Source organism: Bactrocera tryoni, chromosome 3 (genome assembly GCF_016617805.1).
Source record: "Bactrocera tryoni isolate S06 chromosome 3, CSIRO_BtryS06_freeze2, whole genome shotgun sequence".
In the NCBI taxonomy this organism is placed as follows: Eukaryota; Metazoa; Arthropoda; class Insecta; order Diptera; family Tephritidae; genus Bactrocera; species Bactrocera tryoni.
Window position 1 is genome coordinate 64,476,249 of NC_052501.1, and position 16,695 is coordinate 64,492,943.

The 16,695-nt window shown below is 37.3% G+C and overlaps 1 protein-coding gene across 1 annotated transcript in view; it reads right to left on the bottom strand.

Moving 5' to 3' along the window:
* Positions 1 to 6,845: 6,845 nt before the first annotated feature.
* The window catches only part of LOC120770734, a 153,560-nt gene continuing 143,710 nt past the window's right edge, over positions 6,846 to 16,695 (bottom strand). Inside the window, exons 4-6 of the mRNA XM_040098323.1 lie at positions 16,180 to 16,293; positions 7,875 to 7,952; positions 6,846 to 7,310 (exon numbers count right to left, since the gene is read on the bottom strand). Of these exons, the coding sequence (XP_039954257.1) occupies positions 7,050 to 7,310; positions 7,875 to 7,952; positions 16,180 to 16,293 (453 nt within the window). The 3' untranslated portion in view covers positions 6,846 to 7,049. The remainder of the gene's footprint in view (positions 7,311 to 7,874; positions 7,953 to 16,179; positions 16,294 to 16,695) is intronic.

Sequence of the window (16,695 nt, forward strand, 5' to 3'; positions counted from 1 at the left end):
TTTTACTTTAAATTGTGTTTGAAATATTTTATCTACTTAAAACTCATCTTCAGCACACACACATATACATACATATAAATATCCATAGATAACCTACCTTTTTAGTAGCATTTTTAAAGAGCAAGTAAATATAATTAAAATATCCTTATTGTAAATTTTATAAATGAAATGAAATCTGCAATCTTCCAAACTGGTTTAAACCCGTAAAGGCACTTATATTTAACCACTCCAGCAACAAGAATAAGCTTAAAATTTGAGAGTAAAAAAAAACAATGAAATACAAACAATAATATATAATAATATTAATAAATAAAAAATAAGACGAAATTTACTAAACATTTTTTATTTAGATTAAGTGAGATGTAAAAGTTTAAGCTTTTAAATAAAATAAACAAGAAAAATCTTAAAAATAATTACTATAAAAAAACCTCATTTAACAATAAAAATTTCGCAAATCAATATAGAATTAAAAATTTGCTATTAAATTAATATAAATGTAATTAAATAAGCAATTAAGCATATTTACAATGGACGGCTGGCTATCTCATAAATATTAGTAAAAAATAAAAATACTTATTAAATAATTAAAATAAAAAAAAATATTAAGTATGTATATCTAAGTGTAAATTACTATAATATTAATATAAATTATGTTTAATATACATATATATTTATACATATATACATACATACATACTATATATAATATATAACTCGGTATATAAGTAAAGAAAACACCAAAATACACTAAATAATATTTAACAACTTCGAGTTTGTGTAAGAAAAAAAATTATAATAAAAAACAAACAAAAAAACTACAAATCATAATTAAGGACAAAGAAGTATAATTTTATAATTGTAACAAAAATATATTATATGTATATATATATAAAAAAACTATTACATGTAAAAGAAGACAAAAGCTACAAATAAAAAAGTCTCATTGAAAAAAATTCCTCTAAAAAAGTCCAAATGTTAATGCTGTTGCGTTAAAATTTTATGTTCTACCAGAATGTTAAAAATTATTGAATAATTGAACGAAAATATTTAAGAAAAAATAAATAACAATATATTTGAATATAAGAAACAGATGTTTTATTTAAATTATCGAGATTTTCATGCTTCTGAGATTGTTTGTCCATATGGCTTGTTGACTTGTGTTGTTGCCATTGTTATTATTTTTATCATATGCCGCCACCGCTGCAATATGTCATTGCCCGCGCTGTTGTATCTAGCTAGAAGACGGCAGATGTCGCTATGCATGTTATTAACCCTTATGTGCTTACGCGCCCTCTAATACCATGTTTCGATCAAAAACTATAAGTGATTAGATTATATATTTAATATAACAAATATTTATATATATAATCATATATAATCTATTCACTAATCCAGACTGTTCTCACTGCCGTTGGAGATTTATGAGACAGCTGTTTTTAACATTAAAAAAATCACATGTTTTAACATTTATTAAAAGAAAACATAGTGTTGTCGTATTTTGTTATAGAAGTCGTCTTCTTTTATATAACTATTTATTTATTTATTTAAGTATACATACGCCAAACGGCATTATACAACTAAAAAATTTAAAATTATATAATATTTGTTATGTAATTAAGAGAAAGGGATTAATAGTATTTAATACTAGTATAAATAAAACTATAAATTGAACAAAAATTATAAGAATAGCAAGTTAGGAAGGAGAAAGTGGAAAAGGTGAGACTAGAAATATTGCAGCAGACGTGATTTGATATCCGGGATGAAGGCACTGAGTGATCCGCTATAGAAGTCCACATCACTATGTAATTAGTTGACGAGCCAGGCCAGACGGTTGTGAGGACCATTGAGAACGTAGCTCTTGGTAGTTTTCATAGTCTTCAGGAGACGGTTACGTCTCAGTGAGAGACCCACTGATGCAAATTCGAAACTGCTGATGATGTCTGGCGCATCGATAAGGCCGTTCACGACTTTGAAAAAAATATCATGTCAGCTACTTGACGACGTTCTTGCAGGCTGCTGATAGTAGTGTTTATAGACATCAGACACTGTGTTGTAACCACCAGGAATACCATATCGATAGCCAAGACATTTACATAGCTTTGATTGTATTTTTTCAATACGACTAGAGGCAGCATCGGTATAAGGCGTCCAAATTACAGTGCCATATTCTAAAATTGGCAGAACCATTGATGAATAAAGGCGTAACAGTGAGATGGGATTCATGAAATCCTTACTAGTTCTAGTAATGAATCCCAGAACTTTAAAAGCCTGGAGAGTGATCTTCTCAATATGCTTGTTAAACGTCAGTTTATTGTCTATGATGATAGCCAGGTTCTTTACATGATCCACTTCACTTAACAACTCATCGTTTAGATAATAATTAGCTGGTATTCTGATATGTGACCGTGAGTAGGATACAGTTACACATTTTCTGACATTCAAATCCAATTTGTTTAATCGGCACCGCAACGAAAGCTTGTCGTCTTCTGAAGAACTCGAAGGTCTTGCTCACCGGTTATCATTCTGAAGATCTTCAAATCGTCTGCATAAAGCAAAAATTCTGATTGAAAGTTATCGCCAATATTGCTTACGAAGATATTAAAGAGAATAGGCCACAGATGTGACCCCTGAGGTTACATTATACTTAGCAGACAGGTATCCGTCTACTTTGACTTGGAAATGCCTACCTGTAAGATATGATTGAATCCAAAACAGTGCATTACCGCATATACCGTATCGTCTAAGTACTTAATATGATCTACCATGTCAAAAGCCTTGCTGAAATCGGTGTAAATGGTGTGAGCTGAGTGGCCATTGTTTAGGGCATCTAGTAGATAATTTACCTAGATAAACAGGTTAGAGGAAGTCGACCTTCCGCCGACGAAACCATGCTGCTTGTTGGTGATAATATTTGTGAAGAATGCAGTGAGTTGTGGAAGAACTATCTTCTCGAAAAGCTTGGCCAAAGCTGATTGGATGCAAACTGGCCTATAGTTAACGACCTCAGACTTTGGGTTGTCCTTGTGAATCGGACAGATGTAGGATGATTTCAATATAGTTGGGAAGACACCATTTTGTAGTGAGTAACTGAATAAGTGTGTGATATGCTCGCTAAGGCTGTCTGCACAGTTTATAAGAAAAGTATTTGGTAAGCAAGACTTATTCTCCGTTGAATTTCATTTCACATTGTTGTTGCTGCTAATTCTGATTCCAAAATAGATAAAATTTTCTACGATTTCAAATTTATGACATTCAGTAGTGACGCGGGCGCAAATTAGCGAGTGCGATGACTGTTTGTTTGATGACGGGAGATATTTTGTCTTGCCCTCGTTCACTACCACCAATCGTTGGGCATGCTTTCATACGACCATATTCTACAAAGAAGCTGATGTATGCTCCTTATCGCTTTTTCGCCGCCGTATTTGAATAGCCGGCAATCTATTGGCCCCTTCCGCTTTGTTGTTCTTGAGATGGGTAATTGCTATTAGAACTTCTTCATGGTCGGGCAATGGAACGTCTGCTCCATCGTCATCGATTGGGGAATCGGGTTCACCATCTCTTGGTATTATGCTTCCACTGCCATAATTTCAGTATGCTCTCGCGACCAATGGTTTATACATTGTTTAACAGTTACTTTTTCATACTTCATCTCAGATGACACAAAGGCGGTCCGATTAGTAAATAGACTACAAAAATAAATGAAATAATTGGAAAAAATCGCCAGTTATTTCACAATAGAGCCCCCATTTAACTCAACACAAGCAATGCTCCAACTTTTTTAACCCTCACGAAGACCACGGTTTCTGGACGTGGCTTTGCAATTAGACGAGACTAACATTAAAGATTTCAGTGGAGGGAGCAGAAAGAGTTTGGTGGTTTAATTCGATGAGTTTGGCAGTGGCAACGGTAGTAGGGACTCTGCTGAGGCGTCGTGATGATGGAAACTACCTTTCCTTCTACAAATAGTACCGTTTTTTGCAATTCGGCATCGAATAGCGCCAATCGCCCGTCGCTAGGTAATCGAAGTGAAAGTCGAAGTCTTCGCCACATTCGGAGTAAGTTTGCTAGGTCAAGTCCACTTTTTCAAACGTAATTTGGCATATGATGTGCATCAGTGGAATTATTCTTCGTGAAAGGTTACGATACCACGCCGAAAGTCTTTCGGCTTGCGTTTAAACCTTGTGAAACACTGCGGCAATGTGATCTGCCAATCGCGCTTGTTGTCCGGAGTCGGCGAACAAGGAACTCAACGGGCTTTCATTATTAATTAAATTTTATGAGATATTTCAGACCCACGGTGCCTTTGGAAATACCTATTAACTAAACTCTCTTGTGCATCTTCAAATGGTGGTCTGACAATATGAAATTATAGATTTTTGTCACGTTACTTTTCCTGTTTGTGCGTGGTTCATCAAAAAATTGTTACACCAATTTTTATCAATATACTATATACAACATTCAAGCGTTCTTTCAAAGACCTCTTGGGTTGTTCGACCGATGTTCGATCCTTACAGTCTTTGAATTATCTCAAATTATAACGGATAGCGGCGATATTGTAGGTCCGCTCGCTGATCAAAGGATCAAGGTTGTCTCAGGTCAAAAATTAATTATAATAGCTAGAGAAACATGAAACCTATTTAAATAGTACGAAATAGAGCTTATAAATGTAATGTTTGTGGTGATCTATAATTCATTGAACATTGTCTACTATTTTGGATAGCAATATTAACAGCAGAAAGTTGTTCTTTAGTAAAATTTAATCGCCGAAATCCTTAAAGAATCTTTTACTAAGATGCGTTTCACGTTCATTTAGCCGCAGACAATTTTTATTGGCTACAAAGTCGTAAATTATGTGACCACGTGGGAGTCGCGACGAAGCGAAAATAAGCAGCAAAGACGGAAAGTGAAAAAACCCAAATAAATAAAAGCTTTAGCGTCTAAAACTTCAAGTACAGCTGCAACACTCGTTAAAAGTAAAAGTAAGAGTAAAAAAAGGAAAAGGATAGCAAATACTATTTAAAAGGGATGGTCAGTAAAGAAAGGTGAATCAAATCTCAGAAATAAAGCTTTTTATTAATTTGATGTTAGATACTCACATTTTGGTAGTATGAGGCTATAAACTTCATCCAGAGTGTATACAATAAGTGCACTTAGCTTTCTCTTGAACTTAAATTTTGTTGAAACAAAATAAAAATTTAAGTTCAATTAAAAATATAAGTTTATGTGAGCTTTAACTAAAGTTTTTCTTGCTTTTACAATGAAAAAATATATGTTCTACTCAATGACCCATCACAAAAAATAAAATTCACGTTCTGTAAAGAATATTTTCACGCGCTTCGCTCAACTTATATTCAACAAAATCGGCCCATTGAGCGTACTATTCGCAATACCCTAACCCATCTTCAGATCCAGAATTTATTATGGGATAATATTCGACCGAATAGACCACGTCTAACACGCAGTGAAGAGAAAATAGTAGCCGTAGCTGAGAGTGTACACGAACACCGTGAAGAGTCGATTCGGCGTTGTTCGTAGCAACTCGGAATGACGTATGGAACGACTTGGCGCATTTTACGTCGAGATCTTAAATTGAAAGCGTACAAAATACAGCTTGCTGAAGCCACTTGACCTTCCCAAAAGACATCGCTTCGCTCTATGGGCTCTTGAAAAGTCCGAGGAAGATCCAACGTTTGAAACAAATAGCAAACTGAAGAGATTCAAGATCTGCCATTTCACCCAGAAAAAAACGGTTTGTTTTGGTTTGTAAGCCAGTGGAATCATCGGTCCATATTTCTTCAAAAATGACGCCTGTGAGAACGTAACCGTCAATGGCGATCGTTATTGCACCATGATAACCGACTATTTGATGCTCATGATCTGCGTGACATTTGGTTTCAATAAGACGGCGCCATTTCCCACACGTCGCATAAATCAATCGATTTATTGAGAGAACACTTCGGTGAGCAGATAATTTCACGTTTGGCCGTGTGATATCACATCGTTAGAATATAAGCACTAAATTTGTTTAATGTGAGTTTTTCAGAAGAAAACTTTGAATTCAAGCATTAGCATGGAAACTGGAAGCTCTTTAGAGTGAGCTTAAAGCTTTTTGTAAAGAAAATTTAACAAAGGTTGAGAAATATCGGCGAATATTGGCAGGGAATCATCTAGTCCAAGCATATCCTCATATTCCTACGATCAAACACTTAATTTGGATCTATACTGTCAACAATTTGAACTGTCTAAGGAAATTTAAAAAGCGTCCAGCTTTCGAAAGTATTAGAGATATGAGAAGAGAGAAATATGTCATCAGGACAACGTTGGGCTAAAAGTCTCAATAGTGAGTCGGCAGCAGCACCGAGAGCTTGGCTGGAAAGTTCTTATGCATCCACCTTATAGGCCGGACCTGGCTCCAAGTGATTACTACCTACCTGTTTCACTTTATATCCAATGCTTTGCCGTTAGGAAGTCGTGTTTTTATAATATTCAGAAACTAAAGCTAATTTTCGAAAGAAACTCACACACGAAGTAATATGTTCAAGCTTTCACTGGTAGAAAGCTTCATTGTGTTTAAAACTTTTGAAAAATAAGAAATGGCATGCTTCTTCGTTTCATTTTATGTGTTTTTATTTATTCGTAAAGAGTTTGAACATTTGAAATACTGCATACGAAAAAGTTAAAATGAATATTATTATTTTTCATTCTTTTCGAAAAATATATGAGAACTACTCGGTGTATATTAGTTAAAAACATATAAAAAAATTTCAATACTAAAAACTTATTAAAAATTAAACTAATAATAAAAATTCGATGGATTTAAACTAAACAAAAATTTACATCTCAGGAATTTCTTTTTTCCAAAAAAAATGCATCGCCTTATCGTTGTCTCATCTTCATGTGGGGCAGTGGTAGTTTATTGTTGTTGTGGCAGTTGCTGTAGCCTTAATTGCAGTTAAGTGTGTGTGTGAGCAAGTGAGTTAGTGTATGTTTGTGTGCGTGCGTGCAAGAGTGTGCTTCCGGCGCTCCAACATCATTCAGCGTGTACTCCCTTAGTATTTGTAGCCGGGCCGGCCGCCGGGACCCTGAGGAAATTGTGGCTCACCCTCGTAGCTGACATCCGCATGATAGCCAGTCTTCCAGTCGGCCGTATAGCGTACGATCTGTGTGCGACCATCGGGCAGTGCAACGCGATATTCACCGGTCACCACATCACCATTGCTCGAAGCTTTGTGGGCATAATCGTTGGCGGTCTCAACATCATTGACGGCGTACTCGAAGTCGAATGGCATGCCGGGGACGTGAACGTGACCCTGTGGAGACAATTAGGTTAGTAAATTTTTAATGAATATTTAAATTACGGAAAGCACTTAGTGATTAAAAGCTCGCCTAGTTAAACTTCATGAAATGTGAAAGAGAATAATACATTTATATTTAATTTTTGTAAGGCCACAATTTTTGAAAGCTTTTATGATTTATGCAAATTTTTTTGTTTGTAGTTTTTTAGTCAAAGTTAAAGTTCTTGCAAAGCTTTCAATTTTGGCTTTTTCATTTCTTTTTTTAAAGCTCTAAAATATTGTGCTTTCACATAATTTTCGATTAACAGCTTTTAACATAAAATCTAAAGAAATTAATTCAGCGCCAATGAAAGCTCTGCCAGAACATATAAAAGCTTTCGTATTAAATATCTGTTATTTCGAATATTTATTAGCTTTATCTATGGTTTATAATTCTTTAGGCTTTCTTAGACATTAATGTCAAAAGAGTGTATAGAAAGCTTTTGTTGAGAAAGTTTTGGAATTTATAATGAAAGCTTAGCAAAAACTCATTAATTTTAACACTATTATACACGCAATTTTCTTAGTGAGTTTACTTACAGGCTCGCCGGGTCCAGGTTGCGATGGGCGTTGTGGGCCTGGTGGGCGTGGTCCGGGACCGGATGGGGTTCCAGGACGCTAAAAAGAAAGAGAATGCAAAAGTTTTTTAGATCAACTCAATTGCTGGAAAAGGACTTAAACTTCAACAGACTGTAAAGAAAACAAGTTTAATTAGCTTTTAAAGTAAGCTCTGGTTTTCTAGCGAATAGAATACGTTATGATTTTGCGTTTGAAATCGAAACTTTTCAAGTTAAAGATCATCTTTAATCCTTAATGTTTAACGATGCTATTCAGCTCCACGAAGCAATAAGATTCGAGAATTACAATTATCCCTGCAATCTTCATAATTTGGGAAACCATGCTCGGCACGGTATATGTTTGTTTCGCAGCTAGTTTGGACCTTAGCTTAGACCACTTGACGTTATAAAATAGCTCGTAATGAATTAGAATTCCTTATTATGATTTCTAACTAATTCTTCCGTAAGCTTTGCTCCTCTAACTTTGAAGTTATGAAGACGTTTTAACTACTAGTATCTTAATAAAAGCGTTTAGTTGCTGGATTATGAATAGACATTTCGAGGTAAAATATACAATTCGGAATTTTCGAAAGCTACATTCCTAAAAAGCTCTACCGACTGCCTGAAAACTCTACAAAACTCTCTTACGAACACCCTCAAGGTAAATGCCAAAACAGCGGCATCATTTCCAGGTTAAAAATACAATTCGAAATTTTCGAAAGCTACATTCCCAAAAAGCTTGACCGACTGAATGAAAGCTCTACAAAAATTACAAACACACTCAAAGTAAATATCAAAATAACGGGATCATTTCGAGGTAAAATATACAATTCGGAATCTTCGAAAGCTACAATCCCAAAAAGCTCTACCGACTGGCTGAAAGCTCTAGAAAACTACGAACACACTCAAAGTAAATGCTAAAACAGCGGGCCCTAAAAGGTATTTCTCAGCCAAATGAGAAATGCCAAAAGTGACCAGTGGCGCAAACATCGGCCACACTACAACAACAATATCGACTGGATGGCAGTACACATAAGTAAGGCAAGCATGCATTTTTGGCGCAAGTGAGGTGACCCAAATGACAGCAAAGTCAACATGCGCTCCACACTGAGCAGCGGTGAGCAAATAGTGCTAGGATTTTAGCAACACTTGACAACAATAACAGCAGCAGTGATATTGCCAACAAGTTGAAATGTGTCGTAGGCGAATGGCGACATTCAATTGCCGTACGTTTGCCACAATTTGCGGCAATTGCAGTGCAAAGCAATGCAAAATGCGACGAAAATGCCGGTTACAGCAGCGCAGCGCTAAAGAATCGTAATGAAAAAGAAGCTGCAGCAAAAAAACAAGCTCGGCACTATTTTTTCTGTGCGGTTTTTCGCGCTGAGAAACCGGAGGTGCGGCTTTGCGCACTCGAAAAGAATGCCGATGCCGCCAATAAGCAAGTGTATGTTCGAGCGTTTGTGCGGTGTCGGTGTGGGTTGCTAGCCTAAGGAACGTGGTTCGCAGTAAGCGTACACGTACATATGTGTAGTTAAGGGGTGCGGGTGGAGCGTGGCGGGCGCTGCTTGCTGTCAGCCAGCAGGTTGCAAACCACTTTAGGCCACGATCGGCAGCCTCAATAGCTGGCAAGCTCTACCAAGAGCGCTTTGAGCAGTAGTACTTTTCAGCTCCGAAAAAGCAGAAAAAACAACAAATTAAAAAAAAAGTTAAAAATCAAAAGCAAAAAAAACAATAACATTGACAACTGTTCTTTTGCAGGTAGTCCGTTGCCCTGCTGAGCCACTGTGACTGCTGCTGCTGCTTGGCTGTCTGCTTTGACTGACTGTTTGTCTGTCTGCTCGCTCGCAAGGCTGACTGTCTGGCAGTTTTTATTGTGTTTTGGCGCTTTTGTTGCTCTTCTTGTGCTTCGTCGTCGTGTTGTTGGCAGCCGTTTTTGCCGTTGGTCGCTTTAATTTAAAGTTCAAGAGTTTTTGTGGCACGTCGTGATGTGCGCTGGTGCGGGTCGCGAGTGTGCTATTTTACTAATGTTGTTGTTGCTGTTGCAACCGCTTTGCATTTAACTAACTATTGACGCTTGTGCTTGACGACCGAGGCTTATGGGTGCATGAACGCGGCTTCAAAGTTACACATTCAAACATACATACTATGTACTTGCAAACGCAGCGTTGCATTTTTGTATGCAAGAAATTCTTATTTTTTGCTCTTCTCAATTTCCTTTTCACAGCTTATTCCTCTTCCAAGTGCCTTTCTTAGTTTTACTGCTTCCATGTCTTCATCAGCTGTTTCGAAGCTTTGAACAAAAGAAATATGTGTATTTGCAACACCTGTTTTTTTTCTATTTTCGTCTTCCAAACTTTTACATTTTACTATTTGCTGCAACTTTTGTTTTCTACTGTCATTTCCACCTCTTGCACGTATTTGTTGTTTTGTTTTTGTCTCACACGCCTCCGACACACACCTCGCAATGTCAAAGGTTCCAAAGACGTTGCTACGAGTAATTTTGCAAGTATGATAATTGTTGTAGTTGTTGTTATTGCTATCGTTCGTGTTATTGCTCCAGTGACTGCTAAAAAGGTCGAAAGTGGTTGCACTAAATGTTTACTAAAAAAAAATTGAAGAATAGCAACATGAAACAGAGCTGCAATAGTTTGTGGAAGCGATGGCTGTTTAGGAAAAGAACCGTAGCGTAAAACTCCGCTTAAGGGAAACCATCAAGAAGAATTTGCAAAAGGGTTCGAACACTTCAATATAATATTGCACAAGATCCCTGATAGATTGCGGGTTAAGAGGTATAAGTTCTTGGATGCATAAACCTAGATTTAATTGTTCCGAGGTTGTTATTATTTTTATGTTATCCCGACTGCAATAGGTCTCTCTGTTTTAATCCGACTTCGAATAGCAAAGGAATTTTTATGTGAAGTCTTTCATGACAAAAATGAGCTAGAGGGTTTCCGCTTTTGAGAAAGTGCGAGAGAGAGTGAGAGAAAGAAAGAGAAGAAGTGAAATATTTTAAGCATTAATTTTCCAAAAAATGTATGAACTTATGAGAAAAAATAATTGTGAATACCTTCTTTGGCGAAATAAAAGAAGAAAACAGTTAAAGCGACAAGATTAACTCAGAAAAAATCACTTAGGCGAATCCCAAAAAGGATCCAGAAAAAGTATCATATGAAAAAAAAAAAAAAATACTTCACACAAACCAAAACAGCTAACACGTATAGAATAATATCAAAAGGAGGAATAATTAACTAAACTTATCTGATATGGAGGATGGAGTCATGTGTATAAATACACGCAAGTGAGAAAAGTTCTCTGAGCGCCATTCACTTAAGAGTGGCCAGAAACGATTCCTTTACATATGACTCAAGCAGCTTACGGCTTCCGGTCTTAGACCAAGTATCCTCTGTGTAGTCAAAGAACATCCATTTGAAGGCGAGCTAAAGTGGGCAGGTGAACCAACCACCCCAGGGCTTCGCGCTGGGTTTGGGACCCCCTACGTAAAAAACGCTCAAATGAAAAAAGAAAAAATAGCCTCGGATGCGATACCCAACTTTTGATGACGCATCTGGAATATCCTTAATTGGGAAGGTGTCCTCGTAAAATTAAAGACTGACATCGTATTGTGCTATCGAAAGAATTATGTGAAAGACTAAATCCCACCGTCAACAAACTGATTGGACCTTATCAGTTTGGCCTTACGCTTCGAAAATGAATAACTGTCCAGATATTCACCATGCGCCAAATCTTTGAAAAGATCCGTGAAAAGAGGGTCGATACACACCATCTCTTCGTCGATTTTACAGTCGCCTTCGGCAGCAAGAAAAGGAACTGACTCTAAGTCGCTATGTTTGAACTTGGAATCTCCGCACTATAAGGAAGTGAAGCCTAATGTTCTGGCTGTGGGCGAGGTCAAAAAATCCAACGCAGAATAGCTCTTGCCAACAGGTGCTTCTTCGGACTGAGCAGTCAATTGAGAATTGAAGTCCTCCTCGACGAACAGAGACCAACCTCTACAAGTCACTCAACATCCCCATCCTGCTATAAGGTGCTGAGGCATGGATGATGACAATATCGAATGAGTTAACGTTACGAGTTTTCGAGAGTTCTGCAAAAGATTTATGGCCTTTTTGTATTGGCAACGGCGAATACCGCAATCTATGAAATGATGACCTGTACGAGATATATGACGACATTGTCATAGTTCAGTGAATTTAGTAGCAGTGGCTATCCTGGCTAGGTCATGTCGCTCGAATGGATGAAAATACACCAGCTATAAGAGTATTCGATGCAGTACCCACCGGGAAGCAGAGGAAGAGGAAGACCTCCACAGCATTGGAAAGACCAGGTGGAGAAGGACCTGGCTACACTTGGTATTTCCAATTGGCGCCAAACAGCGAAAAGAAAGAACGACTGGCGCACTGTTATAAACTCGGTTTGTACGCCAATGAAGAAGTAGGAGTGGAGTTTCCTTATTATTCGACTTCAAGTTGTATTTCTAGAAGCAACGCAAGCTAAGGACTTCATTTAAAACAAGAAAAGCTCGTAAGCTTTAGAACAAAACATATTTTTTATTTTTCGCGCCTCCTTCATACTTCCGCCTTTCTAAACTATTTGTGGCAAGTTTTGCAAATGTTACAGATTGCTTTTCCGGCAAAAAACGCAACAAAGCAAAGCTAAGCAACTAATTAACAATTAAAATCCTAACTAATTTAATGCCCATTGCACTATATACAAACAACAACAACAACAGCGGCAACACAAAATGCCACTTTTCGCAACATCAACGAAACCTGCAACTAATCTCATTTGTTGCAAGCGCAAATGAAGTTGTTTTTGTTGTTTATGTATTTATGTACTTAGTAAGTGTAAGCGCACTGTTGGAAGCCTGTCTGTGTGTTACACGTGAACATATCGGAAATCTCGCCCAACCTGCAACACGTAAAATGAAGTCATACAACGACGGCTGCTGTTGCCACATTGCATTTTACGGCGCTTGCAACATTTTGCTGCCAACCAAAGGGAAAAACAACCACTACAAAAACACTGAAAAGCACAAAGGCTGCGCTATTTTGATTTTCGCCGCCTAAAAATTGTGAACTACAACAATGAAAAGTCAATAAAAGCAACGAAATGAGCAGCCACCGCTGGAAGGAAGAAAGCGCTGATTTGGCAGCGGCAAGACAGCGGTGACTGGGAGCAAGCTTTTGCTAACCTATTAACTAGTGGCATACTTAAATAACGGTACTTGCAACACAATTGCTATGGGTAACAGTGAGTGCTTGTTATTGTTGTTGCTGTGCCCACTAGCACATTCACCTACTAACCGACTGCGTTATTTGTTTTTGTTACCTTAGCTTATTTACTTTTCGGTTGCACATTTTGGCAATCATCAGCAAAAATAAAGAGCGCGAAAGATTGCTTGGCTGCTTGGGTGTTGTGTCTATTTTGGCTGGTTGCAGCCATCACTTTGACGCGGCGGCCACTCCACGTGCCTTCACCTGCTAAGTACGGGCATCGCTGCCGTGTCTGCTATGTCGTGCCTCTTCATTGTTGCCAATTACTTTGCTCTTGTCGGGGTAATGACTTCGTGCTTTGTACTCTCGGCTGAGGTTTGAGTTTCCAACAAGTTACAGGTTTAGCAGCTTGTTAGAACAATAAAAGCATAACCTAAAATTTGAGTTGAGTGATCTCTAATAATTATCAGGTTAAACTAAAAAGTACAGGGAAGCCAGAAAGCTCTGTAAATAGGTATTATGTTGTAACTCCAGTACTGTTATCATTGGAAAGGACGTAATCGAGCTTTTTGTTATCAAATAATGTTGCAGACTAGGCGAAATGTCTTCGTTCAAACTATACTTTATTTTAAAATCTGGTTGTAATATAGATTGATCCAAAATCATATGCTTTCTCAACCGAACGGTCTTTCTATTGTAGTTTCGATTCTCATCTAACCGTCCACGGTTACAGTTTTATATCGATGAAGCCAAGGCACGTTCGCCGTGTAACATAAAATTCTTCATCAAATACTGAGTAGGTGTTTCCAAAATGAAATTCTTTCTCTGTTTCTTCTACTTCTTTAGCCTAGTACGTTTAGATTAATATCTCGGCACAAGAATAGTTCCTATCAATGTGTGTGTAAAGATGAACTACAATTATTACGGAGTAGGTTATAAATTTTCCGTACTTCCATTAGCTGGATGTCTCATGTTGTACGTAAATACCACGACCATGAAGAGTCCTTTGATAATTTTTGATTTGACAATAGCAACAATCTATCTATTGACAGATCTAGCACGATCGAGGGACACATTCGTGATTTGTGATGAAGTCGACTGCCGCTGGATATCGGTCAGATAAGTCGCAAAGAGAGTGCGACAGCGTTATGACTTGTAGTTGGAAGTTCGCATTACTCCTTTGTATGATCATCAATGATACCAGCTTGCGACTAAAATTAACACCATTTTCGTATCATTAGTGCCTCAGTTAGCACTAGTAAACTTTCTAAGTTATTTCTGTCATTAAAAAAATGTTTATAAATTCACTACTTGTTTGGAGATGTTTTTAATTTGGTAGAACTTACTACAAATAAGGTTATGTGGACCAAAACATGGCTCGACTCACAGAACCTCCAGCTCGCTACGTAAAAATCAGAGCAACTACTAACAAATAAGCACATACCCCTCGAAATAGGTATGCAAACGACTACGGATATTCTTAGGACACAAAGAACAAAGAACTGCCTAGGCACTGGACCACAGACTAACCTTCTGGGTAGAAATCCAGCACGCCGTAGGAAAGCCTGTGAAAATCATCTCCCAACTTAGCAGACTAATGGCCTATATAGGGGGTCCCGAGCTAAGAAAAGAGAAAGCTCCTTATATCGATGACAATCAGCGTTCTCTTATACGGAGCTGAGAAATGCTGAGATGTGCTTAAAAAGAAAACCGGCTTAAGGCAACCCTCAGAGTTCCACCAGCTTACCGAACCGTGTTAGGCGATGCAATATTAGTCATAAGCGGTAATGCCAAAATTGACCAAACGAAAGGAAAAAGCTGTGTGAGCTAAAGTGAAAGTCCGAAAATAACAAGAGCGCAATAGAACAAATAAAGAAAGATACAATAACAACATGACAACGAAGTTGGGAGAATGAGAGTCGCGGCAGGTGGACAGCAAGACTAATAAAAGATCCAAACTTATTGAAAAGCCGTCGATTTGGAGATGTCTATTTTTATACAACCCAGCTGTTATCCGGTCACGGCTACTTCAAAAAGTACCTCCACAGAATGGGATTAGTCGAAGAGCCCTCCTGCCTATACAAGATCCTTTGAATTTGCGCGATGACAACGAGAACTCGTCGCCGTAGAAGACCTGTTTGGCGAAATAAACGCGGACAATATAATCGGCGTAAATGAGAGATTTGGAAGCAGGTGAGCAAATGTACTATATATATATTTCTCCTTGACGTAATGCTAATGTGCTTCCAGGGTGGGCGACGGTTCCTTATAGAGGGGGCGGGGGGTTTTAGTGACCTGAAAGTGGCACAAACTACTGGTGATAATGATAATGATAAAATAATGATAAATATAATTTATAAGTCGTGACTATATATGTAATTGTGAGTTGCTATTTGGCTATGCGATAGTTACTTAGGCAGATGGTCTGTGGAAGTTATATAACCGGTGATAAATGATACTCGATATGCAATATGGATCCTTAGATAAACAAACGGTATTAGAGACTTATGCAAACAATTTTATTTTTGTATGCGCGTAATCGTTTATCTATAATTTATGCTCTCTTTCTATTTGTATTAACTTTATCTCCATTTATTAGCCCAGAAGATCTGCAGTTGGAGGTTTGGGGTTATTCCTGAAGTCTTTGAAGCTACTCATTTCATCGACAAGTGTAGTTAGCTTAAATTTTTTTAAGCTAAGGTCTACCATACACTAATTGAGCTAGCAAAATTCCTGTGTCTGTTAAAGCTTATACTTTCATAATTATCCTCGCCAATAATTATCAGTTTAATTCATTGCGTTGGATACTCTTTGTACGAGTAAGGGTATTTCCAGCAAAAATCCACAAAATGCCTTTCATTTTCCCATGACGATTGCATCATAAAGTCATTTCAAAAACCAAATGAAAGGGCAAAATTCAATTCGTTTGTAGTACCAGCCGTAAAAAGCACTAAAAAACAACAACAAAATGCAAACATATTCATTTATTTGCCGCTGTATAAGTGTGTGTGTGTTGGTGATTGAACAGCCCATTCATATTAGCCTACTTACCAGTGGATTCTTGGGCTCTGGGTAGTTGTAGCCATTTGGCTTGGGTGGCAGGTACATGTTTGAGCCGGGAGCGAGTTGCGCGCAAACACAGGCGATCACGGCGATTGTAGAGCTCTGCAAAAACAAAATCAAAACAACAAAAATGATAAAGAGAATTGCAGATGAAAAATTGTTGCAACAAAGATTGCTGAGGGCAGTAAATGTAAATGTTGGGAAAATTAGCAATAAAAAGTTAGCAATTAAAAATAACAGAAAACACTAATACAAATTAATAAGCATAACAACAATAAAATAAATATATTAAAGAAACATAAATTCACTAACAAATAAATATTTTATTATGTGCAAATCATGTAACTATAAAAATTATGCAAATTCCCTTGCCACAATTGCTTTTTGCGCTGCCACACCACACCAATAAAGGTTAAATAAATCAAAACATTTTACAATCAATTTTAATTTTGGCAAATAACTAAACGATAAATGCACGTAAATATTTTTTTTAATTTTTTAGTT